This window comes from Pristiophorus japonicus, chromosome 22 (genome assembly GCF_044704955.1).
Source record: "Pristiophorus japonicus isolate sPriJap1 chromosome 22, sPriJap1.hap1, whole genome shotgun sequence".
NCBI classification, from domain to species: Eukaryota; Metazoa; Chordata; class Chondrichthyes; family Pristiophoridae; genus Pristiophorus; species Pristiophorus japonicus.
This window is the reverse complement of record NC_091998.1, coordinates 41406035-41432007: the sequence shown is the minus strand read 5'-3', so window position 1 is coordinate 41432007 and position 25973 is coordinate 41406035. Positions and strand designations below refer to the sequence as shown.

Sequence of the window (25973 nt, the reverse complement as noted above, 5' to 3'; positions counted from 1 at the left end):
AACATCCTGCTATTGATCCAGGGGATTGGGACACAAAATGTCCATTCCCCAACTGCATCTAGCTAGGAGTTGCAAAATTCTAAACACTATAACAAGTATAGGTGACTGAGAGCGGCAGAATAGAACCTCCCTTTAGAACATGTAGGATGGTGGTTTGATTCTACTGGTTTCATTTGCTCTTTAATTTAGACTCCTACCAATTTCCCTCACAGCAACACTGTCAAAAAGTACACATTTTCTGATAGTACATAGAATTACATAGAATATACAGCACAGAAACAGGCCATTCGGCCCAGTCAGTCCATGCCGGTGTTTATGCTCCACTCGAACCTCCTCTCATCTTTCCTCATATAACTCTATCAGCATAATCCTCTATTCCTGTCTCCCTCATATGCTTATCTAGCCTCCCCTTAAATGCATCGATACTATTCGCCTCAACCACTCCCTGTGGTAGCAAGTTCCACATTCTCACCATTCTCTGGGTAAAGAAGTTTCTTCTGAATTCCCTGTTTGATTTCTTGGTGACTATCTTATATTGATGGACTCTAGTCTTGCTCTTTCCACTCTCTCTATCCACTCTATCAAAACCTTTTGTAATTTTAAAGAGCTCTATTAGGTCAACCTCTGCCATCTCTTTTCAATATTCTGAACTTAGCAGGGGTCGTAGCAGCGCCACGCCCGGGCAAAAAGTAGTTTACGCCCCTTAGCGCCAACAGGAGGCACAAACAACCAGAAATTTTCGGCTTTTATCTATGATCCTTACCTTGTCTCAGTCTATATTTGTTTATAGGTAATTACCTTTTCTAATCTGTTTTGAGCACCTAAGAAAAATACCACAGCATCAAATGCTCACAGGAACATCGAGTATACGAATAACTTCAAACATAACTCTGAATTTTTAACCAGGGTCTTTTGGGGGATTTTACACATTAACTTGCACTAAGCGCTAAAACACTGAACACAATGTTGAAATACTTACTGCCTGAAGCTTACACAAACCACTAAGGCAGGTAGAAGCATCTCCTTCCCCTCTTTGCTGAATTCCTACTCTCGCCAAATTCTAAACTTCCCACTTTGTTCATGGTCCATTCCGTTAACGTTGCAATCTGTGGTTACGCTCTGTGCTCCAGCAGAAAGCGATAAGCCCTATGATGCTCCGTGACCTCGTATACAACAATTATGATGGTCACCAACTGGATTGAAATTTCTTGTGTGTCATTTGCCCTTTTAAAATGCCAACCTCGTTTAACCTCAGATGTAATTTTTTTAATTCGTTCCTGAGATGTGGGTGTCACTGGCAAGGCCGGCATGTATTAGCCATCCCTAATTGTCCTCAAGAAGGTGGTGAGTCGCCTTCTTGAACCGCTGCAGTCCATGTGGTGAAGGTACATCTGAGTGGCTCACTTAGCCATTTCAGAGGGCAGTTAAGAGTCAAACACATTGTGGGTCTAGAATCAATTTTAGGCCAGACTGGGTAAGGATGACAGACTTCCTTCCCTAAAGGACATTAGTCAACCAGGTGGGTTTTTACGACAATCCGGCAGTTTCATGGCCACCATTACTGAAACCAACTTTTTATTCCAGATTAATTTAATTAACTAAATTTAAATTCCCCAACTGTCCTGGTGGAATTTGAACTCTCATCTCTGGATTAGTCCAGACCTGTGGATTACTAGTCCAGTAACATAACCACTATGATGGATGTGCACAAGTTGGTTTTGATGTGCTCAAATAGATGTTCCACCCAAAGTTGAAACACAATTAAAATTATGCCTCGCTGAAGTCATATTCACCCTACACTTGTACTTTTCCCAATTGGGAAATGCAGTTGGCTTCATCACTACTACTAGAAGGGCAGATTTGTTTGTCTGGCTGTTGACTCACTGGAATTGTGTTTTGAGTGCTGTGCCAAGTGTTATGACCATGATGAAATCAGTGGTACAGCCCAGGAAGATGCAGATCATAAGAACATAAGAACATAAGAAATAGGAACAGGAGTAGGCTATACGGCCCCTCGAGCCTGCTCCACCATTCAATAAGATCATGGCTGATCTGATCATGGTCTCGGTTCCACTTTTCTGCCCGCTCTCCATAACCCCTTATCCCCTTATTGTTTAAGAAACTGTCTATTTCTGCCTTAAATTTATTTAATGTCCCAGCCTCCACAGCTCTTTGAGGCAGCGAATTCCGCAGATTCACAACCCTCAGAAGAAATTTCTCCTCATCTTAGTTCTAAATGGGCAGCCCCTTATCCTAAGATCATGCCCTCTAGTTCTAGTCTCCCCCCACCAGTGGAAACATCCTCTCTGCATCCTCCTTGAACAGCCCCCTCATAATCTTATATGTTTCGATAAGATCAGCTCTCATTCTTCTGAATTCCAATGAGTAGAGGCCCAACCTACTCAACCTTTCCTCATAAGTCAACCCCCTCATCCCCGGAATAAACCTAGTGAACTTTCTCTGAACTGCCTCCACAGCAAGTATATCCTTTCGTAAATATGGAAACCAAAACTGCACACAGTATTCCAGGTGTGGCCTCACCAATACCTTGTATAGCTGTAGCAAGACTTCCCTGCTTTTATACTCCATCCCCTTTGCAATAAAGGCCAAGATACCATTGGCCTTCCTGGTCACTTGCTGTACCTGCATACTATCCTTTTGTTATTTGTTCATCCATCCCATCAATTACAACTTAAATGATCACTTTTTGAACAATTTGATAAACAGTCCTGAAAAGAGTTTATTAAGCAGATCAGAGGATTGGTCATTCCCACGGCTGGAGTAAGCGCTGTAATTATCTTATCAACACCGTCATCATCATCATAGGCAGTCCCTCAGAATCGAGGAAGACTTGCTTCCACTCTATAAATGAGTCCTTGGGTGACTGAACAGTCCAATATGAGAACTACAGTCCCCGTCACAGGTGGGACAGACAGTCGTTGAGGGAAAGGGTGGGTGGGACTGGTTTGCCACTCCTTCCGCTGCCTGCGCTTGATTTCTGCACGCTCTCGGCGACGAGACTCGAGGTGCTCAGCGCCCTCCCGGATGCACGTCCTCTACTTAGGGTGGTCTTTGATCAAGGACTCCCAGGTGTCAGTGGGGATGTTGTTCAGGGAGGCTTTGAGGTCTTTGGCTCGCTTGCTGCGAACATCACAGCTTAGTTAATGGAGGTTTGTAAACCAGTTGCCCTCTCACCCAGGGAATAGTCTCAAAGAGGAAGAAAATGAAATTGTTTGTATGCATGTGTAGGTGTTTGGGGAAAAAAGAGATGAATTATGCTTACACATTACAAGAAAGATGTGATTACACTTGGAGGGTACAGAGCAGATTTACGAGGATGTTGCCAGAACGTTTAGCTATGAGGAAAGATTGATTAGGCTGGGGTTGTTTTCTTTGGAACAGAGGAGGCTGAGGAGAGACCTAATTGAGGTGTATACAATTATGAGGGGCCTAGATAGTAGATAGGAAGGACCAATTCCCCTTAGCAGAGGGCATAGATTTAAAGTAATTGGCAGGAGGTTTTGATAGTAAATTTCTTCACCCAGAGGGTGGTGGGGGTCTGGAACTCACTGCCTGAAAGGGTGGTAGAGGTAGAAACCCTCAATAGCATTTAAAAAGTACTTGGATGTGCACCTGAAATGCCGTAACCTACAGGACTACGGACCAAGAGCTAGAAGGTGGGATTAGGCTGGATAGCTCTTTGTCGGTTGGCCGGCACGGACATAATGGGCTGAATGGCTGCCTCCTGTGCCGTAAATTTCTATGATTTCTATGCTATTGATTCACGAATTTCTCTTTCATCACAAGACAATCTTAGTAACAATTCTCAACAAATGAAGAAAAAGTACAATTATCCTGTCAAAAGAAATGTGTCGTTGACAGACTCTAAGACCCTTTATGAAATCAGTGAGACACTGAAATTTAATGTAGCGAAGCACAATAACTCTACCAAATCTGAAGGATTTCTACAAACAAAGGTTTTATTATTCCAATATGCAGAGTGCAGAATTTGAGATTTGCTGAAAGCATTATTATGCTATCGGCATTCTGAAGGAAAGGAAACAAAGTAATGTTTATTTGTCAGTGAAGTAGCATGAGAGCATTATATGAACTTTTTTTTTTAAAGTCACGTGCCAACTTTGAACATGCTTTCTGCAGATTTCTGGTTTTATAACTGGGTTTGTAGACATTTAAACACTTACCTTTTCTATGTTGCGCATTCTGCTGTGTCGCGGACAACTTTTCTGTTAGTGGACACCGACGCACAAAAATGCTCCCTGTGATGCTAGTCAGGTGTCAACTGGCTATTCCTGCGCAAGAGGCATCACCACCGAACCCAATCTTGGTGTCCTCATGCTTATAGTTCCAGATATGGGCAGAGGATGGCGTTCGGGAGTGGGAACCCCCACCCCCAGGGGCGGATTGACCACTGGGCGGATGGGGCTGCAGCCTCAGGCCCACCAAATATTGAACATGACTTGTTGGCTACTATTGAAACCGGAGACATCATTGAGAAATTCGCATATAGGAAGTCTCGCAAAATGCTATCTTGTAAATTATCTACAGGATATATACTTGCTAGATTCACTTGTTTATACCGATATACTGAAGTACCTATATACAATAATGTACTGATATACAGATGTACCTATATATACTAATGTCATCATAAGCAGTCCCTTGAAACGAGGATGACTTGCTTTCACGCCAAAAAAGGATAAGTTCACAGGTGTTTCAATGAAGAGCCTAATATTCCAGGTCCTGAACTACAGCCTGAAGGGTGAAAGACGCCTGTGTGTGGATTTTTTTAACGTGTGGTGACCGTAGCACACCAGCCACCACACGGGCTTGATAGAGCTAGGTCTTGGTCCACTGGCAAGGACTACCCAAGACGACTGGAGACCTGCTCTGCTAGTGCGCACACATATCGCAGTGTGGGCTGGACCATGCTGCCCTGGGCCCCTGGTCCTGAATTCACGCCTCCCCTGGGCTCCCAATCACTAATGTACCTATATACAGAATAACCTATATACACTGATGTACCTATATACAGAGCAGAATATGTACTAGCCTGTTTTATTTCACATGTTATTGAGATAAATTTGCATATATGTATATAGGAATCTAGTATAGCAATGTTACCAGAACCAGAATATATACCTACTTGATACAGAAAATATGCTTTCATTGTTGAATATAATGTTTTCAACCTCAGAATCATAGACGTAATGTAATGAACATGAACAAACATAACTATCGGTCCATTTGGATCAGTTTGCTCCAGGCCCATCAGGCCCACAATCTGGCCCTAACCCCCCCCCCCCTCCCCCCATCAGACCTGGGGAGCTGAGTTCAGTGCTGTTGCCCTTTACGATGTCCCTGGCTGAGATTGTCTCAGTCCTGACAGATCTAATAAGTGTTCTAACATGGGGGGAGGGCAGGCAATCTGACCATTTCGTGCTGTCTAATTAACGTGTACTTCGGTCACAGAATATTTTTGCTGCAGCTTGGAATTGGCTAACTGTCCCTTTTACATCCTAAAATAGAACCTTTATTTTTAAACGATATCTGATGGAGGGAGAGCTAGGTTTCCTCATCCTTTATGTCAGGCTGTGTTGTGGTAGGCAGGTGCCAAGAAAAAGCCGCAACATGGGAGGGCAACTCCACCTCGTTGCACCTACATGGCCTGTTTCAGAGTGGCACTGGCTTGGTAGGACATTGAATCCCGAGCCCCTTGGCCAGGAACCCAGTAGGTAGCAAAGAAACCCAAGGAGGAACCCTTATTTTTTCCGAAGTGACTTATCCTTTATAATAGCACAAAGCTTTAAGTTATGCCCTTTTAAACCTGATGCTCAGTCCAGATCGAGACTGAACTGTTGTTAAGATTTTTGTTGGCTTCAATTGTAATGCCTAAGTCCATTTTTTTAATTCAATTGTGAAAAGACGTACTTTCACCTATATTTTATGAGCGTACACTGACATCTATATTTTATGAAGCCATTGTACCTGTTGTTTGCAAAGTGCTTGTGGGAAGAGCACGTTTATACATGCAATTTCTTGGAATGATTGTGTTTGCACTGGGAGCAGTGTGGATTTAGAGGTTGAACTTGTTCTCTGGTTTCTGGAGATGTGATGGGTGGAACACTGTGTATTCTAGGTCCAAGTCATTTCTAAGAATTTACTATAGGTTAAAAATATTCAAGGGCCACATTCTACATTCAGATTGGAATATTTGAAAATTAAGAAAAAGTGCCAACATCTTTGATTTAATAATTGCATTGAATAAATAACTATTCTTGCTGTCTAACGGGGAAAGGAGAAAAATAGATCATTCAGCCCATGGTGTTCCGTAAAGCCATTATGTATTTCGTGGTTCGAGGGAGCAACCCCCCCACATCCCATGTTTACACACAAAAAGCACAGTGTTTCTCCCTGTGAAGCAGCTGTGATCTTTAGGGCGATTTTAACTTCCTCGGCCCGGTGCAAACTTGGCCACTTACTGCTGTTTTTTCCGCTTTGTGGCTGTCTTAAAGCTGAAGCACCAACCTGACTCGGGCAGGAGCCTCATGAATTTATGCTAATCAGGGTTTGCCGCGGACATTCTGCTCCATAGAAGCTGTCGGACCAGAGACAGAGACTCTCCAAGGTAAGTTTATTTTTTTTAAAACTTCATTTTGTGGGGCCAGGAAAAACACTCCACAAAAATAGTTTAGATCACTGCCATCCCGGGCTCTCCTCCTTCCCACTTTCCCCAAACCCTCAAGGGGCCGGGCGGCTTGATATTGTGCCACACCAACCTTGGCAAACTACCTCTGGATGTCCGTTTAGGTAAAATTTCCCCCTTTAATTCCTTAATTTGTTTATTTTTGCCATCGCTCTGGCCAGTCTGCTTGGTATCCTCAGCTGCATCAAATTACTTTTGAACGCAGTGGCTGTGCTGTGGTGAGTGAGAGGCATACAGTGCTGACGCAGGTCATTTAAAGTTCAGGCCGGGTGAACCTAAAAGCATGACCTAAGCACGTGAGCTGAGCAAGCCACGCACATTCACTACACACACTTTCCAGCTCTGAAAACTGGAAGTAGTCACAAAGACCCAGAAACTCCAGCTGCTCAGCTCCACAAATCTGACCAATTGGGTGGTGCGCTCAGGTTTGTGGGACTGTTGCACTGAGAGTGGCTTAGCCAGTCACGTGATGTTCACCAGACTCAATAAAACCCCAGTTAATTGAGTCTAGCTTCTCCACGATGAGGGATGCAGTTGTGAGTCTAGTGGATGAGCTGGTAGGGTTCAGTTTGATAAACCTTTGCTAATAAACCAGCTGGTTCTTTACAGCAAATGTGTAGCTGTGAATTCTTAAGCAAGGAATCCATTCAGCAAATACACGGCAATGGGCTGGCAGCAATATCACAGTAGAGAAGCGACTCTAGTACAATTTTGGTTTGTTTGGTATGGTGCTGACCCACAGTTCCATTGCTGAAATGTGAACATTTTTAGTTTTATACAAATTGCAACACCACCATAGGAACGCCAGCACAACGGTTCAAGAAGGTGGCCAACTACCACCACCTCAGGGCAACTAAGGATAGGGGCTATGAATGTGACCTTGCCAGTGTTCCCCACAAGCTGAGAACAAATAACAAAAAACAGGACGAGGCCATTTGTTCCACTGTGTATGTGCTAGTGTGAACTCAACTTCAATTCCTTTTAAATACCGTTTTAGTCTATGCCTCAGTAACCTCTTGAGGTAAAACACTCTTGTTCTAGCAACCCACTGTGTGGCTGGGGGAAACAAACTTCTGCCTTCCTTCCTTCTGATAATTGTTGATTCTTGTTACAGCTCGCCAACCAGTCAAAACAATCTTTTGCTATTTAACCCCTCAAACCTTCCATTTTATTCTAACCACAGAGGGCTTGGAGTGGGGGCGGGGGGGGTGTTAAGTTAAAATGGTGCAACTGGTGAGAGGATTAATACTGATAATTGTTGGAGTTACTCGGCCTTCGGTCAAATAAAGACTGGGAGTTGTGCAATAACCTTCACATGTACTTGGCACCATGCCAATGTTTCCATGAAACCATTTTTTGGCTATTTTCCCAATGCAGTTTGACTCAGTGTCTTTGTCAGTATTTGGACAGATTTCTTCAGCTGAAAAACCAAGGTTATTTTGCAGGACATGACCAAGTTAATAGGAGTACAGGAGAAGTTGAGGTAAATCAGGAAGTGGTGAGTTGGTCATGTCATTGTGACAAAAACGATGCACCGTTCTTTGTGCTCTCCAAAGGAAAGGCGAGATCACAAAAATGGAACCGTTGGTATCAGGTCTTCAGTTGGTCCCTTATCTCAGAGAAATCAAATATTCACCACACTATTAATTTTACATGTATCCACAATATTAAAGTCCAGCCCAGTTATAGGGATTATTAAAATAAGCAGAAATAAATAAATAAATTCAAATGCCAGAATGAACATGGTTCAGTCTTGGCTGTGACTAAGAACAGAATATAAAAACACTTGGGCCAAACATTCTTGAAGACAATGTCCTCTTAACTCTTGGTATATATATATCATCATCATAGGCAGTCCCTCGGAATTGAGGAAGACTTGCTTCCACTCCTGAAGTGAGTTCTTTGGTGGCTGAACAGTCCAATATATACACCATGATGTGAGCAACAGTCTTTACTATGATCTGATTTGCAGTTGGATGGATATTACCCCATCCATTACATTTATCCCACGGGCAAAATCACTTACCCAAAATGACTGGGCGTGGGATATTGCAGGGAAGAATTTCTAGCTGTGTGAGGTCTGCAAAGCTGCACAGTGTGGCATGATGGCCCTTTCCAAGTCCACATCAAATATTGGGTGACATCTGCATTTGTGGCATCGTGTCTGAAGTATTTGATAGCATATGACAACAAGGAGTTAGTTGGACTGATGCACTTGGGGAAGTGGCAAGTGGAGCCCATCTTGATTGAAACGTTATGAATTGGGCCTGCTGTCTTGGACATGAAAAGCCATCACTCTTATAGTGAAACTTAAATAGTTGGAAGCTATAAGGCACTTCAGTTTTATTTACACTCTTCCCCCACACTTAATGTTTTGCAACATTTGCAATGTGACTAACTGCTGAACAGGAACTTGGAAATAAAGAGTGTTCTGTCTGGACAGCTGTTTTTTTTTAGTAAGTGAGCTGAGTGTAGTTGAACGTTCCTGTCATTTTGCAACATAGATTGCTTGCAGACTGGCAGTACACTGTCAGATGTGAAGGGTTCATGGGCTGAAGGGACCAGGTGCTAGAAGGCAGGGACAATGGAAAAAAAAATGTCACTTTCATCAAGAATAACATTGTTCTTGAGAAAGCTGAAAAGAAAAAGACTTGTATTTATATATAGCGGCTTTCACAACCTCAGGATGTCCCAAAGTGCTTTACAGCCAATGAAGTAGGAAAGGCAGCAGCTAATTTGCGCACAGCAAGCTCCCTAAAAAAGAGCAGTGTGAAAACGATCAGCTAATCTGTTTTAGTTATGTTAGTTGGGGGATAAATATTGACCAGGACACTGATGAGAACTCCCTTGCTCTTCATTGAAATAGTGGAATCATCTACATCCATGTGAGAGAGCAGACGGGACCTCGGTTTAACGTTTCATCTGAAATACAGCACCTCCGACAGTGCAGCGCTCTCAGTACTGCACTGGAGTGTCAGCCTGAATTTTTTTTGTGCTCAAGTCTCGAGTGGGACTATGAACCCATAACCTTCTGACTTAGAGGCGAGAGTGCTGCCCTTGAGCCACGGCTGCCACCATGAACAAGCTAAAAAGGATCAATAAGGGTGATACTTTTTGATGTAATGTAACCTTCCTGTAATTCTGAAGGAAGTGCTTGTATCTTCAACACTGTGTAATCCCTCTTGAAGGAAAATACATTAATATTTGCCTAAGCAACAAGGTAACAAAAAACAGGTATTTCAAAAGAATGCAGACAATTTTTGTGCCTGTGCAACGGTTTCCCTACAACCCTTAAGCATGACAAATGAATAATGACGGACAGGTAAAGACCCTCTGGTCCATCGACTCTGTCCCAGACAATATATTCACTTTCTACCCCATCTAAAAACCATGTGATCTCCTGGGTGAGGCAAGAAACCAGATTTTAAAAACCCTGGCCAATTTGGAGGGGGGGGTTAAAATATCTGGGAAATTCCTCTCCGACTCATCTAGGCGCTCAAAACTAGTCCAGGAGATCACTCCAGCTTGAAAAAGGTCGATCAACTGGTGCACAAGTCACATCACTAGTTCCTAAGTGATATAAAAACTTAGATTTGGCTGCAATTTGTGAACTATGTTTTACAGAACAAATTTCTGTGTAAATTTTAATTGCAATGTTGCTCCGCTACACTGTTGATCAAAAACTGAATTTCATATTCTTGCTTTTTGTTCATAGATGATTTGCATCCGACATCCTTCCAAACATCGAAGCTGTCTGCCTATGAAATTACAATCCCACGGCAATTAACAGAAAGAGAGAAGCGGGATTCTGGTCTAGCTCCCTCTACTCAGGTATATTTGAGAATAATTGTGCTGGTTGACCATTAAACTGTCAGTACCAACTGTGTTGTGCAGATTTTACAGTGAAAAATGGAGATTTATACTGGGGATTTTTCTTGAGACAGGTTGCATAAACTTGGCTTGTATTCCCTTGGGTTTAGAATGTTTACGGGTGATCCAATCGAGGAACCATTTCCTCTGCTGGAGGAATTCAGACCAAGAGGGCATGGTCTTGGAATTAGAGCTAGCCCATTTCGGAGTGAAATCAGGAAGTACATTGTCTACACATAATAGTGGAAATCTGGAAGGTTGCTAACATTGCAATGCTGTCCTTTTCAGAAATGTTGTTCTCACATGCTAAAAAAGAATGAAGTGTCCCATGTCTAAGCTAATCTTTGTGTCCAAGGTCTTTGAACTTATCATTGTTACTCCAGTAAGTGCTCACCTCTCCCAATTCAAGTCAGTCCAATTCAGTTTCTGACCTGTCGATACCATGAACAATATCCTGAGTGGCTGCAGAAATTCTTTTGCTGCCCCTTCTCATCTTTCTTGACCTCTCTGCCACCTTTGACACTGATCGCACTGTTATCCACCTTGGTGTCTCTTGTGGTTCTACTCGTAGCTATAGCAATATAGGGCCCAAGTTTCCACACGCGCCTAGAACGGCGCAGTCCCGATCTGGACGCCCGTTTTTCGCGCCACAAAGTGTGCCTAAAAAAAACCTCGGTATTCTCCACCTCCCTGCTGGTCCTCTGGCCCTAGGCGCAGCCAGCATGAGCTGTGGGGGGGCGGAGCCAGGTCCCTGTGCTGAAAACAGTGCCGGGACCTCTGCAATGCGCGTTACAGTGGCCACGCAAGTGCAGTAGCTCCAGGCGCCGAACTGTGTGGGAGGGGCCCGAAGCACGCAGCCCCTAGCCCTGGCCGAATGGCCTCACTGGGGCTGCGTGAACAAGGCTCCTCCCACGGCCAGCTCCTGCTGCCCCCCCACCCCCCCGACCAGACCCGACACCCGCTCCCCACCCCCCACTGCCTCCGGACCAGACCAGACACCCGCTCCCCCCCCTGCCTCTGGACCAGATCCGACACCCGCTCCCCGCCTCCGGACCCGACCCGACTCCCGCTCCCGGACTGGATCCGACCTGACCGACCTCCCTCCCTCTCCCCCCCGCGACCCGAACCGAACCTCCCCGACCCGACCCAACGCCACCTACCTGTAAATCTGTTGCTGGGGACGGGCGTTCAGCCTTCGGTCCTGAAAGGCCTGCCTGAAGCACTTTCACACAGGTAGGAAGATGGTTTATTTAATCTTTTCTTTGCTTATAAATGTTTATTCAGGTTGGATTTATTTGTATAATATTTGTATAAGTATAAATAAGGATTTATTATAGAATTTAATGACTTCCCTTCCCCCCCCCCCCCCCCCCACCTCGTTCTAGACGCCTAATATGTAATCTGCGCCTGATTTTTTAATGTGTAGAACAGGTTTTTTCAGTTCTACAAAAATCTTCACTTGCTCCATTCTACTTTAGCTTGGAGTACGTTTTCACTGTGGAAACTTTCAAATCAGGCGTCAGTGGCCGGACACGCCCCCTTTTTGAAGAAAAAATTCTGTTCCAAAGTAGAACTGTTCTACCTGACTAGAACTGCAGAAAAAAAAATGTGGAGAATTGCGATTTCTAAGATAGTCCGTTCTCCACCAGTTGCTCCTAAAAATCAGGCGCAAATCATGTGGAAACTTGGGCCCATAGTCTCAAAATCTCCTGTGTCCACCCAATCATTTCTGCTGTGCCCAGGGCTCCATTCTCGGCTCCCATCTATTAATCATTTACACATTCCACTTGTGTGATATTAACCACAAGCTTGGAGTCAGCTTCCTCAAGAATGCCAACAATGTCCAACTTGAGTTTTCAACTGGCGCAATAATGTTAACTATTTTTTTGCTGAATTTTCTGATGGCATGTTTACTGTAAAGTTCCAGATGAGGGAAAATTTGCTTCCGCTCAAAGTTGGCAAAACCAAAGCCTTCATGTTCAGCTTCTGCTCATACCTATTGACTCCAGCTTCAACTGTCTGCTCAGACTGAATCCGATATATGTAACCTTGTTTGATACTGAATTGAGCATTTTACCCCACATCCGCTCTAACAACCAAGACCATGTATATCCAGCTCCAAAGCATTGCCTGATTACATTGCAGCCTCTACCCCACTACCTTCACAATCCTAATTGATGCCATCGTAACCTCAAGATGTTGCTATTGCTGAAGCCATAGGGTGCAATACCAAGCCAAATGCTGGAAGATCCAGGTTCAATTCTCTGTGCTGAGTACAATGATCTGGTGGCAGCAGACTGGGCTGGTGCCATTGATCTCCGCACCCCTGGACTGGAGAGGGCAAAGATGGGCCATGGTTTGTGATTTTGATGGCTATCCAGTGATCCCTGCTGGAAAGATGTATGCCGAGTGAGAGCATGATTGATCTTGGCTGTGGTGCCACCTCAGTCTAATTGCTTGCTGAGTGGACTAGGGTGAATAATGACCGCTTGATTGAGTGCTACTGGCTCTAGTTGAACAATACCCCAGAAAAAGTCCTTCAAAAGAGAAGGCAGAAATGGTCGGGTGGGGGGTGGGGGGTGGAGAAAGAAAATTGAGACTGGTCATGGCAATAAATGCCCCATGCACAGTGACATATAAGGCATATAATTAATGCTGTGCATCCTGTTCAACTCTGATTCAAGTTTGTGTTGCAGCAGATGAGATATCTCTTGTGTTGTGAACTTTTGACAATGCATATCAAAATATGAATCATTGTTTTCTTCAATGCATTGTGAACCAAATGAATTCCCATCTCTCTGCTAATTAATATTGTAAAGTCTTTCATGACACAGCCCCTTATAGTTGCATGAAACAATCTGATCTGGTCAACAAGACCTATTGTGCTTCTGACTAAGTCAATGAAACAATACGAAGAAAACCTGACTAAAATTAAGGTATGTACTCTAACTTAAACAATGGACTGTATTGTTTAGCCTAACCGACAAAGTCCCTAAGCCATGGAACGTTGCTGACCTATTTTCTGCTACATTATCTTAGGAATTCATTGATTGCCACACAACCTTCATCTGCAGTTTAAAAAAAAATTAAGCTGGGTTTTATTACCATCATCCAAGCACTTCAAGCTGTTTTCATTTATTTCTGTTTTTCTTTGTCGGTTCAGGAACCTATTGGGCTTGACTGTCATCCAGCAAGCTCATGTGACATTGTAGCCCACCAGTGGCGAATTGCCTTGTGTGTAGTAATATCATGGTCAAGTTCTCTGCTGGAAAGATAGTTATATTTATTGGGACGCTGCTCAAATGTCTTGAGGAACCTTTTTTGGGGGGTTTAAAATATTTTTATTAAAGCTGCTCTGTTCATTATTTTCTTGGCCCCAACCTTCAAGTACTATTATATTCACCAGCTGTGTTTCCCTTTGCTGTTTGTGTAACAGAAATGAATGAGCAAGTGTTTATTTCAGAAATAAATAAAGAACTTGCATTTATCCAGTGCTCTTCCTCACCTCCGGACCATCAAACCCTTCTCCTCTACTGATTGAGATCGGTTACTCAGCAAGTGAGCAGTCATAGTCGAAAGAGAGATTTAAATGAGGTGTGTAAAGTTATAAGGGACCTAGATAGAGTGGATAGGACGGACCTATTTCCCTTAGCCAAGGGGTCAATAAGCAGGGGGTATAGATTTAAAGTAGTTGGTGGAAGGTTTAGAGGGGAGATAAGGAAACATGTCTTCACCCAGAGGATGGTGGGAGCTTGGAACTCACTGCCTGAAAGGGTAGAAGCAGAAACCCTCACCATATTTAAAAGGTACTTAAAGTGCCGTAACCTGCAGGGCTGAGGGCCAAATGCTGGAAGGTGGGATTAGGCCGGGTAACTCTTTTTCGATTGGCACAGATACGATGGGCCGAATGGCCTCCTTCTGTGTCGTATTTTTTCTATAATTCTATGAAAGCCTGCATGCCCGTCTGTTACAAACTTCATTATTGTAATGACCATCGATGATCAATCCCAGCGTTACAGGTTTCCATTAAACTAATATTTCCTCTGATTTGTTTGTGTCCAAGAAAGAGGTTCCAATTCAACACAAGTAACCTATTGAAAATTTGTCAATAAATTATTTATGCTGTTTGTAAAACAACATGCTAATAGTTGCTCTTTATTGTGCTGAATGCCTCAGGACAGGCTGTCATATGACATTCAGGTGGAAGGCCGTGACCACATAGTTCATCTGAAGAGAAATGAGTAAGTATTGTCTTTTCATATCAATTCAATTTCATTTCATTTCAACAATGTTGGGTCTATGATGTGTGTCTATTGATGGTTGAACGCATGACTGCAAAGATGACCCAATTCCTTCTGTGATATCAGAGTCACGCCGCCAAAGGCCTAGAAGAAGGCTATTAGACCATCTCCGATTTGTTCTAAATTTCCTCTTGGAATGTGGGTGATGCCACAATCATTGGCCATCCCTTGTGCCCTGAGAAGGTGGTGCTAGAGATTCCGAGAGAACATTCAACAGTCAACCAAGTAGAATCACGTGTAGGGGTACAGTAGCATACTGGACTGGTAATCCAGAGGCCTGGACTAATGATCCAGAGATCCGTGTTCAAATCCCACCATAGCAGTTGGGGAATTTCAATAAATCTGGAATAAAAAGCTAGAAACATAGGAAATGGGTGCAGGAGTAGGCCATTCAGCCCTTTTAGCCTGCACCACCATTCAATAAGATCATTGCTGATCATCACCTCAGTACCCCTTTCCTGCTTTCTCTCCATACCCCTTGATCCCTTTAGCCGTAAGAGCCTTATCTAACTCCCTCTTGAATATATCCAACGAATTGGCATCAACGACTCTCTGAGGTAGAGAATTCCACAGGTTAACAACTCTCTGAGCGAAGAAGTTTCTCCTCATCTCAGTCCTAAATGGCTTACCCCTTATCCTTGGACCGTTTCCCCTGGTTCTGGACTTCCCCAATATCGGGAACATTCTTCCTGCATCTAACCTGTCCAATCCCATCAGAATTTTATATGTTTCTGTGAGATTCCCTCTCATTCTTCTAAATTCCAGTGAATATAAGCCTTGTCAATCCAGTCTTTCTTCATATGTCAGTCCTGCCATCCTGGGAATCAGTCTGGTGAACCTTCACTGCACTCCCTCAATAGCAAGAATGTCTTTCCTCAGATTAGAAGACCAAAACTGCACACAATATTCAAGATGTGGCTTCACCAAGGCCCTGTACAACTGCAGTAAGACCGCCCTCCTCCTATACTCAAATCCCCTAGCTATGAAGGGCAACATACCATTTGCCGCCTTCACCACCTGCTATACCTGAATGCCAGCTTTCAATGACTGACGTACCATGACACCCAGGTCTCGTTGCAACTCCCCCGTTCCTAATCTGCCGCCATTCAGATAATATTCTGCCTTCGTGTTTTTGCCACCAAAGTGGATAAGCTCACATTTATCCACATTATACTGCATCTGCCATGCATTTGTCCACTTGCCTAACCTGTCCAAGTCACCCTGCAGCCTCTTAGCATCCTCCTCACAGCTCACACCACCATTAAGCTTGGTGTCATCTGCAAACTTGGAGATATTACTCTCAGTTCCTTCATCTGAATCATTGATGTATATTGTAAATAGCTGGGGTCCCAGCACTGAGCCCTGCGGCACATCACTAATCACTGCCTGCCATTCTGAAAAGGACCCATTTATCCTGACTCTCTGCGTCCTGTCTGTCAACCAGTTCTCTATATCCACGTCAATACATTACCCCCAATACCATGTTATTTAATTTTGCACACCAATCTCTCGAGACTTATGTGACCTGGGCTCGAAGGTGCGCCGGAATATTCTGCCGCAATTCTCCGGTCCTCCTGGACCGTGGCGTGGCACAGCGTAGTCTCCCTGGGGAGGAGACTGCCTGCAGGGGGGCGGGGCTAGGGATCATGCCTTCTTCTCAGAGCCGGCAGCGTTGCGCAGGCGTGCTGGAGCATGCGCGCCTGCGCAATGGCTCGGGAGAGCGTGGATACCGGGGGGGGGGGGCGCGGGGCGTGGATACCGGAAGGGGGGGGGGGGCGGCGCGTGGATATCAGGAGGGGGGTGGGGGTGTGGATACCGGGAAGCGAGGGGGGGGGGGCGGCATGGATACCAGGAGGGGAGGGGGGGTGGTAAACGTGGATAGCGGGGGTGGGGGGGGTAGGGGGGTAAATGTGGATACCGGGATGGGGGGGGGGGGGGGAGCGTGGCAACCGGTGGCGGGAGGGGGGAGCGTGGCAACAGCGATGGAGGCGAGAGCGTGGCAAGGGATGGAGGAGCACTCAATGATCGAAGGGCTGGAGGAGAGAGCAGGGGTGCCTCCTTCCAGCTTCTCCCCCACATCCCCCACACACACTCACTCCCACACACACACACACACACACACACCCTCCCACCTCCCCCACACACACACAACCCCCCCCCCCCCCCACATACACATAAACCCCCCTGCCCCCCACATACATGATTACTTATTACTTTGGTCTTGGTGCTTTAGGTGCAGGGTTCCTTCTATTTTTTATTAATTAATTGCTTATTACTTTTTGTGCTTCGTTTAGTGCTTGGTGCTTTAAATGTACTGCTTTGTTTAGTGCTTAGTGCTTTAAATGTACTTTGCTTCTTTAATGTTGTTGTGAAGGTGTTTATGGAAAATCTTCTAACTTCCCTCCCCCCCCTGTTGTGATGTTGATGTGTCCTTTGTGTTTAATGCTTCCCACCCGCCGTCTCTGGCTGTGTCTGCACGAAACTTAACTCTAGGTAAGGTTTTTCAGAACTTACAAAAGTGGATACTTACTCCATCCTAAGTTAGTTTGTAGTAAGTTTTCACTGCCGAAACTTGCAAAACAGGCCTGAGTGGCTGGACACACCCCCTTTTGGAAAAAAAAGTACCTTGCCTAAAGCCAACCTAAACTAACTCACTAGAACTGGAGCAAACTAATATCCGAGAATTGCAATTTCTAGCATACTCCAAACTAAACTAGTTGCTCCAAAAAACTAGGAGCAACTCCACCCGAAACTTGGGCCCATTGAAACAGCATTTCAAACACACACTTTCTTCTTCTGAACACATGGTTCAGGCGGCAGCCTATCCAAGCTGTCTTTGAAATAACTCCATGAAATACTACAACTATGCCTTGAAAAAAATACAACATCCCCACCGACACCTGGGAGTCCCTGGCCCAAGACCGCTCAAAGTGGAGGAGAAGCATCCGGGAAGGCGCCGAACACTTCGAGTCTCTTTGCCGGGAGCACGCGGAAGCCAAGCACAAACAGGGGAAGGAGCGCACGACAACCCAAGCCCCCCACCCACTTGTCCCCTCAACCACCACCTGCCTCACCTGTGACAGAGACTGTAGGTCCCGCATTGGTCTCATCAGTCACTTGAGAACTCATATTAGTGTGGAAGCAAGTCATCCTCGACTTGGAGGGACTGCCTAAGAAGAAGGAGAAGCTAGAGTTGATTACATTGCAAAGGAATGGAACCTTACTTAGTGTTTCCTCTCCCCAAGCCTGTCCTGTTGTTTAGTAAAAGAACATGCAGGAATTAACAAATAAGACCAGGAAGCGCATTCCTACCTTCTGCACAGAATAGTGGAGTTACAGTGATGGCATGGCAGTGTCTTTGTAGAGTCCTATAACCCTACGACTTCACGGTAGTACTGCTGGAAGAGTGAATAACTCCATCATCATAGGCAGTCCCTCAGAATCGAGGAAGACTTGTTTCCACTCTTAAAATGAGTTCTTAGGTGGCTGAACAGTTCAATATGAGAGCCACAGACTCTGTCATAGGTGGGACAGACAGTCGTTGAGGGAAGGGGTGGATGGGACAGGTTTGCCGCTCTTTACGCTGCCTTCGCTTGATTTCTGCATGCTCTCGGCGATGAGACTCGAGGTTCTCGGCGCCCTCCTGGATGCACTTCTTCCACTTAGGGCGTTTTTTGGCCAAGGACTCCCAGGTGTCAGTGGGGATGTCACACTTTATCAGGGAGGCTTTGAGGGTGTCCTTGTAACGCTTCCACTGCCCACCTTTGCCGCATTTGCCGTGAAGGAGCTCCGAGTAGAACACTTGCTTTGGGAGTCTCGTGTCTGGCATGTGAACTATGTGGCCTGTCCAGCGGAGCTGATCGAGTGTGGTCAGTGCTTCAATGCTGGGGATGTTGGCCTGGTCGAGGACACTAATGTTGGTGCGTATGTCTTCTCGGGATTTGTAGGATCTTGCGGAGACATCGTTGGTGGTATTTCTCCAGCGACTTGAGGTGTCTACTGTACATGGTTCATGTCTCTGAGCCATACAGGAGGGTGGGTATTACTACAGCCCTGTAGACCATGAGCTTAGTGGCAGTTTTGAGAGCCTGGTCTTTTCTTCAGGTGGCTGAAGGCTGCACCTGGAGGCAGTGTTGGATCTTGCCGTCAATGCCTGCTCTTGTTGATAGGAAGCTCCCGAGATATGGGAAGTGGTCCACGTTGTCCAGGGCCGCGCCGTGGATCTTGATGACTGGGGGGCAGTGCTGTGTGTGGAGGACTGGCTGGTGGAGGACCTTTGTCTTACAGATGTTTAGCGTAAGGCCCATGCTTTCGTACGGTTCAGTAAACACGTCGACTATGTCCTGGAGTTCAGCCTCTATGTGCACAGACGCAGGCGTCGCCCGCTTAATGACAGAGGTTGGGGTGGTCTTGGACCTGGCCTGGAGGTTGAACAGGTTCCCACTGGTTCTGTAGTTTAGTTCCACTCCAGCGGGGAGCTTGTTGACTGTGAGGTGGAGCATGGCGGCGAGGAAGATTGAGAAGAGGGTTGGGGCGATGACGCAGCCCTGTTTGACCCTGGTCCGGATGTGGGTTGGGTCTGTGATGGATCCATTGGTAAGGATCTCGGCCTGCATGTCGTCGTGGAGCAGGCGGAGGATGGTGACGAACTTTTGGGGGTATCCAAAACTGAAGAGGACGCTCCACAGACCCTCACGGTTGATAGTCTCAATGGCCTTTGTAAGGTCGAAGAAGGCCATGTATAAGGGCTGGTGGTGTTCCCTGCATTTTTCCTGTAGCTGTTGCACTGCAAAAATCATGTCCGTTGTGCCCCGTAGGGGACGAAATCCGCACTGTGACTCTGGGAGGAGCTCCTCGGCTACAGGAAGAGGATGGGAGGACTCGAGCAACGACTTTCCCAGTGGCTGATAGCAGGGAGATTCTTTTGTCGTTGCCGCAGTCAGACTTGCCCCCCTTTTTAAAGATGGTCACGATCACTGCATCTCTGAGATCTCCCGGCATGCTCTCCTCCCTCCAGATGAGGGAGATGAGGTCGTGTATTTGCGCCAACAGTGCCTCTCCGCCATACTTCGGTGCCTCAGCAGGGATTCCATCCGCACCCGTTGCCTTGTTGTTTTTAAGCTGTCTTATGGCTTTTTCTACCTCGTGCAGCGTTGGGGTCTCACTGAGGTGGTGGCGGGTAGCATGCTGCGGGATGGAGTCGAGGACACTCTGGTCAAAGGCAGAGTCTCGATTGAGAAATTGTGCAGGAATCCTCAATTTTAACAAATAAGACCAGGAAGCGCATTCCTAACTTCTGTACAGAATAGTGCATTTACAGTGATGGCATGGCAGTATCTTTGCAGAGTCCTATAATCCTATGACTTCACGGTAGTACTAGTGGAAGAGTGAATAACTAACTATGTTAAGAATAAATAAAAGCACTACATGTAAACAGTTTTAAGTTCTAGCCCCTGCATGATATTCAAGAGACGTTACTGCGGTGACTGTTTCCTGGAAGAATATCAATTACGAGGGGTGAATGTACAGTCTTTTGAATATTTTCCTTGTACTGCCTGAAGTCATCTCTAAATTGCCAAAAATTTTAAACGGCACATTTCCAAATTTTGGTGGAGATCTCTGGGCTCCACCATTGTCATGATCGGCAGTACTAGGGCTTCTCCAAACCATCACAACTGGGACTGGGGAGACGGTAACATAAGAACATAAGAAATAGGAACAGGAGTAGGCCATACGGCCCCTCGAGCCTGCTCCGCCATTCAATAAGATCATGGCTGATCTGACCATGGACTCAGCTCCACTTCCCCGCTCGCTCCCCCGTAAGCCACATGGGACTTCAGCCTTGGTTGCTGAATGTTGCTATTGGCAAGCAAGGAAAATGGATCTTCAAAAGATTGTGTTTTGAAAATAAATGAGAGATAACTATGTGTGTCAGCTGTAGCTCAGTGGGCAGCACTCTCTCACCTCCGAGTCAGAAGGTTGTGGGTTCGGACTTGAGCGCATAAATCAAGGCTGATACTCCAGTCAATCTAGGCAGTCCCTCGAAATGAGGATGACTTGCCTAAGAAGGATGAGTTCACAGATGTTTCAATGAAAGACCCGAACTACATCCTCAAGGGTGGAAGATGCCAACGCGTGGATTTTTTTAACGTGTGGTGGCCGTTGCACAACAGCCACCACACAGGCTTGACAGAGCTAGGTCTTGCTCCAGTAACACTCCAGTGCAGTGCTGAGGGGAATGCTGCACTATTGGAGGTGCCGTCTTTCGGACGAGACGTTAAACCGAGGCTCCGTCTGCCCTCTCGGGTGGATGTGAAAAGATTCCATGGCACTATTACAAAGAAGAGCAGGGGTGTTATCCCCGGTGTCCTGGCCAATATTTATCCCTCAATCAACATAACAAAAACAGATTATGTGGTCATTATCACATTGGTGTTTGTGGGAGCTTGCTGTGCGCACATTGGCTGCCGCGTTTCCTACATTACAACAGTGACAACACGCTAAAAGTACTTCATTGGCTGTAAAGCGCTTTGTGACGTCTGTTGGTCATGCACTGCACTGGAGTGTCACTGGACCAAGACCTAGCTCTGTCAAGCCCGTGTGGTGGCTGGTGTGCAACGGCCACCACACGTTAAAAAAATCCACGCACAGGCATCTTCCACCCTTGAGGATGTAGTTCGGGCGATATAAACGCACATTTTTCTTTATAACACACACTTTCCAGTGTTGGCTGATGTACTATTAAAATAGGTTTTCCAGTTTTGTTTGATATATTTCTGGTGACCCAACGGTGAATAGTGATGGCTGAAACGTTGTGATTTGACGATGGCTAGCCAGTTGTTTTGAAACTTGTTTTTTAATCTGTACTAACGTCTGCGTATTGTTGGCAAGGCCCATCACTTGTCCCGAGAAGCTGGAGGTGGCCTTTCTGTTTGAACCGCTGAAGTCCATGGACAGGTCTGTTTGTGCCCCCCACTCCTTTGGACCCACAGCGGTTACAGTTAAGTTTTCATCATAAAATCTTGCTTTAATTGCATTCAGCTGTCCTGCCGTTCTTGTGTGGTGATCCTATTCTGACCAAAACCACACTGAAAAGACTGATTCTGAACATATATCGCACTGGGTTTGACCAATGCCCATCAACATTCACTGCAAGCAGATGACCTGAATTTTCAAACTTCACAATGCCACAGTCACGTTTCCTCCTGATACTTAAAAAAGAGAAAATACTAGAAAAACACAGCAGGCCCCTGAGAGGACATGTTGATAAAGCTGCTTTCCAGCACTTTCTGTTTTTAATTTTAGATTTCAGCTCATGCAGTTTATTGTTTGTCTTTTTATCTCCATTCTTTCCTCGCGAGCGGAAACACTGCCACGTGTTTGTGTGGGTGCTTTCATCGTGGTCACCAATGCATCTTCCAGAATTTTCCTTGAAATCGGCTAGGGTTTCCCTCCCCCTCCATTTATTTATCTTCCCTGTGGGTTGGAATATTGCTGTTTGCGCCATTTCCTCCATTACAACAGCAACTACATTACGAAAAAGTCATTCATTGGCTTTGCGATGTACTGAGGTCGTGAAAGGCGCTATAAAAATGCAAGTCTTTCAATTATTTATTGGAGAGGGCAAATATTTTTGGGCCTGACTCTTGCCTTTTGTTCATAATAACAACAACTTGTATTTATATAGTGCCTTCAACTTAGTAAAATGTCCCAAGGCGCTTCACAGGAGTGCTGTAAAACAAAATTTGACACCAAGCCTCATAAGGAGAAATTAGAACTGATGATCAAAAGCTTGGTCAGAGAGAGAGGTTTTAAGGAGAGTCTTAAAGTAGGACAGAGAGCTAGCAAGGCAAGGAGAGGTTTAGGGAGGGAGTTCCAGAGCTCAGGTCTGCAAAAGCTGGGAGTTAATCTTGGCTTCCGTGTGTAAGTTGTGCATTTGATGTCATCAGTCTCGGGGTCATCAAGGCACGCCAGGTTAGCTGTGAGGCGCTGACTGTAAAGGGCTCTCTTAGCTGGGTCCTTAAGTGCCCTGGCATTTACTTTTTTGCGACACTGCTTCTGCTGCCCCCTTCGCTTTGGGGCTATGTTGATGTCAATGATGGATCTGATTACGCGGTGGTCTGTCCAACAGTCATTAGTTCCTGTCATGGCACGGGTGATGCGCACATCCTTGCGATCCTTGGCTCGGACGATGACATAGTCGAGCAGGTGCCAGTGCTTGGAGCGAGGGTGTTGCCACGACAACATGCAAGCCGTGATCCTTACTAACGGATCCATCACAGATCCAATTCATGTCCGGACAGGGGTCAAGCAGGGCTGCGTCATCGCCCCAACCCTCTTCTCAATCTTCCTCGCCGCCATGCTCCACCTCACAGTTGATAAGCTCCCCGCTGGAGTGGAACTAAACTACAGAACCAGTGGGAAGCTGTTCAACCTTCGCCGTCTCCAGGCCAGGTCCAAGACCACTCCAACCTCTGTCGTCGAGCTACAGTACGCAGATGTCGCCTGCAGGCTGAACTCCAGGACATAGTCGACGTATTTATCGAGGCGTATGAAAGCATGGGCCTCACGCTAAACATTAGTAAGACAAAGGTCCTATACCAGCCTGTCCTCGCCGCACAGCACTGCCCCCTAAACACCAAGATCCACGGCGTGGCCCTGGACAACATGGACCACTTCCCCTATCTCGGGAGCCTCCTATCAACAAGAGCAGGCATTGATGATGAGATCCAACACCGCCTCCAGCGCGACAGTTTAGCCTTCGGCCACCTGAAGAAAAGAGTGTTTGAAGATCAGTTCCTCAAAACTGTCACCAAGCTCATGGTCTACAGGGCCGTAGTAATACCCGCCCTCCTGTATGGCTCAGAGACGTGGACCATCTACAGTAGACATCTCAAGTCGCTGGAGAAATACCACCAGCGATGTCTCCGTAAGATCCTGCAAATCCCCTGGGAGGACAGACACACAAACATTAGCGTCTTCGTCCAGGCCAACATCCCCAGCATTGAAGCACTGACCACACTTGGTCAGCTCCGCTGGGCAGGCCACATAGTTCGCATGCCAGACATGAGACTTCCAAAGCAAGTGCTCTACTCGGAACTCCTACACGGCAAACGAGCCAAAGGCGGGCAGAGGAAACGTTACAAGGACACCGTCAAAGCCTCCCTGATAAAGTGCGACATCCCCACTTACACCTGGGAGTCCTTGGCCATAGACCGCCCTAAGTGGAGGAAGTGCATTCAGGAGGGCGCTGAGCTCCTCGAGTATCGTCGCCGAGAGCATGCAGAAATCAAGCGGGAGGAGCGTGCGGCAAACCAGGCTCCCTGCCCACCCTTTCCCTTAACGACTATCTGTCCCACCTGTGACAGAGACTGTGGTTCTCGTATTGGACTGTACAGCCACCTAAAGAACTCATGCTAAGAGTGGGAGCAAGTCATCCTCGATCCCGAGGGACTGCCGATGATGCCATCATCTGCTTCAATCTAAGGCATTGGGACTATTTGGGTGCAGCACAACCATGGTGTTCCATCCACCTGAACAGGCAGATGGGGCCTCACTATAACATCTTTCAGATGAGATCTTTCATTATTCGGATGGGTGCAAATGATCCCATGACACTGTTGGGGGGAAGGGGGGGTGAAGTGCATCGGGTTCCTCCAGTGCCCTGGCCAACCATCCTCCCTCAACCATCACCACCAAAATAAAATAGATTAGCTGGTCATTCTTTCATTTTTGTGGGACCTTGCTGTGCATGTGCTGGCTGCTGCATCTCCTTACATAACCACATCATCATCATCATCATAGGCAGTCCCTTGAAAGGGATGAGTTCACATGTGTTTCAATGAAGGACCTAATATTCCAGATCCCGAACTACATCGTGAAGGGTGGAAGATACCTGTGCTTGGATTTTTTTTTTTAACATGGGGTGGCCGTTGCACACCAGCCACCACACGGGATTGACAGAGCTAGGTCTTGGTCCAGTGGCAAGGATTACACAAGACAACTGGAGACCTGCTCTGCTGCACAGACCGAGCACGCACAATATCGCAGTATGGACTGGCCCGTGCTGCCCCTGGGCCCTTGCCTCTTCTGGGCCCCAGATTCACGCCTCTCCTGGGCCCCGGTCACTTCCTTCTACAAACTCTTGCCTCCTTTGCCCCTCCTGCTGTACCTGCCGCACACCTGGCTTCATAGCCGTCCCCTCCTGCAGCAGCACGCGCTGCTCCCTGCAGTGGTATGCAGTCGCATGCTGCTCCCTCCAATGGCCCCGGCCTGCTGATGGTCTTGCAGGCCGGGACCACGCCGATTTCTGGACCGCCGCACACTGCTCACAGGGACGCAGTTCACGGGCTTTCAGGCACTTTGGGATGTTCTGAGGATGTGATGAGGTGTGATGTATACTTTCTGTCTTCAAATCAGATTAGACAATTCTAATATAACGTTGCTTGTCAGTTCAATAAATCTCTACGGCACTGAATTCATAACTCTAAGCAAAAGATATAAATTGGAAGTGTTTGTGACCATCTGGACAGGTTTTGCTGTGCTTGGTTTTTTTCTGTTTTTTTTTTGCCAAGTCAGGTTCCATGTTGGCAAGGATGCGCATTGCTGTGTTTCTCTGAGCCAGAACAGCAAGTGAATAATGTCGTAGTTTCTTTGGCAACGTGCCTATTTTCTTTTTGTTCCAGGTTGTGTGTGTTTGTATGTTCAGCCACGGGGGAAACAGTGCACAGTCACTGCTGCGCATCACAGTGCTGCTAACAACGGAGCAAGAGCATTCCTGCATATCGCGTGACTCTGACTCAAGCTGGGCCGCAGAGGCTGTCATGCTGGGATGTCCCAATCTGTGTCCCGTTTGGCGGCCTTCCAAACAGCTCAGGAAATCCAACGGCTTCTTCACTTTTAGCCTACTCATTGATTTTTTTTTTCTCCACATTAATCATTCTTGAGAATACTGGAGCTGGTGCTGCAAATTCTCGGATTGTTCCAGCGATTGTCCAAGTGGCTCAGTGGGCAGCACACTCACCTCTGATGTCGGAAGGTTATGGGTTCAAGTCCCACTCCAGAGACTTTGGCATAAC

At 46.2% G+C, this 25973-nt stretch overlaps 1 protein-coding gene across 3 annotated transcripts in view; it reads left to right on the top strand.

The window, feature by feature from the left end:
* LOC139234964 (disintegrin and metalloproteinase domain-containing protein 9-like) overlaps positions 1-25973 on the top strand; it is a 126468-nt gene that overhangs the window by 27513 nt on the left and 72982 nt on the right. For 2 of the 3 annotated variants that reach the window (XM_070865951.1, XM_070865949.1), the window contains exons 2-3: positions 10440-10555; positions 14771-14835. In XM_070865951.1, the coding sequence (XP_070722052.1) occupies positions 10440-10555; positions 14771-14835 (181 nt within the window). Of the gene's footprint in view, positions 1-10439; positions 10556-14770; positions 14836-25973 lie in introns of those variants that run through there. The other variant, XM_070865952.1, reaches the window with a different exon arrangement.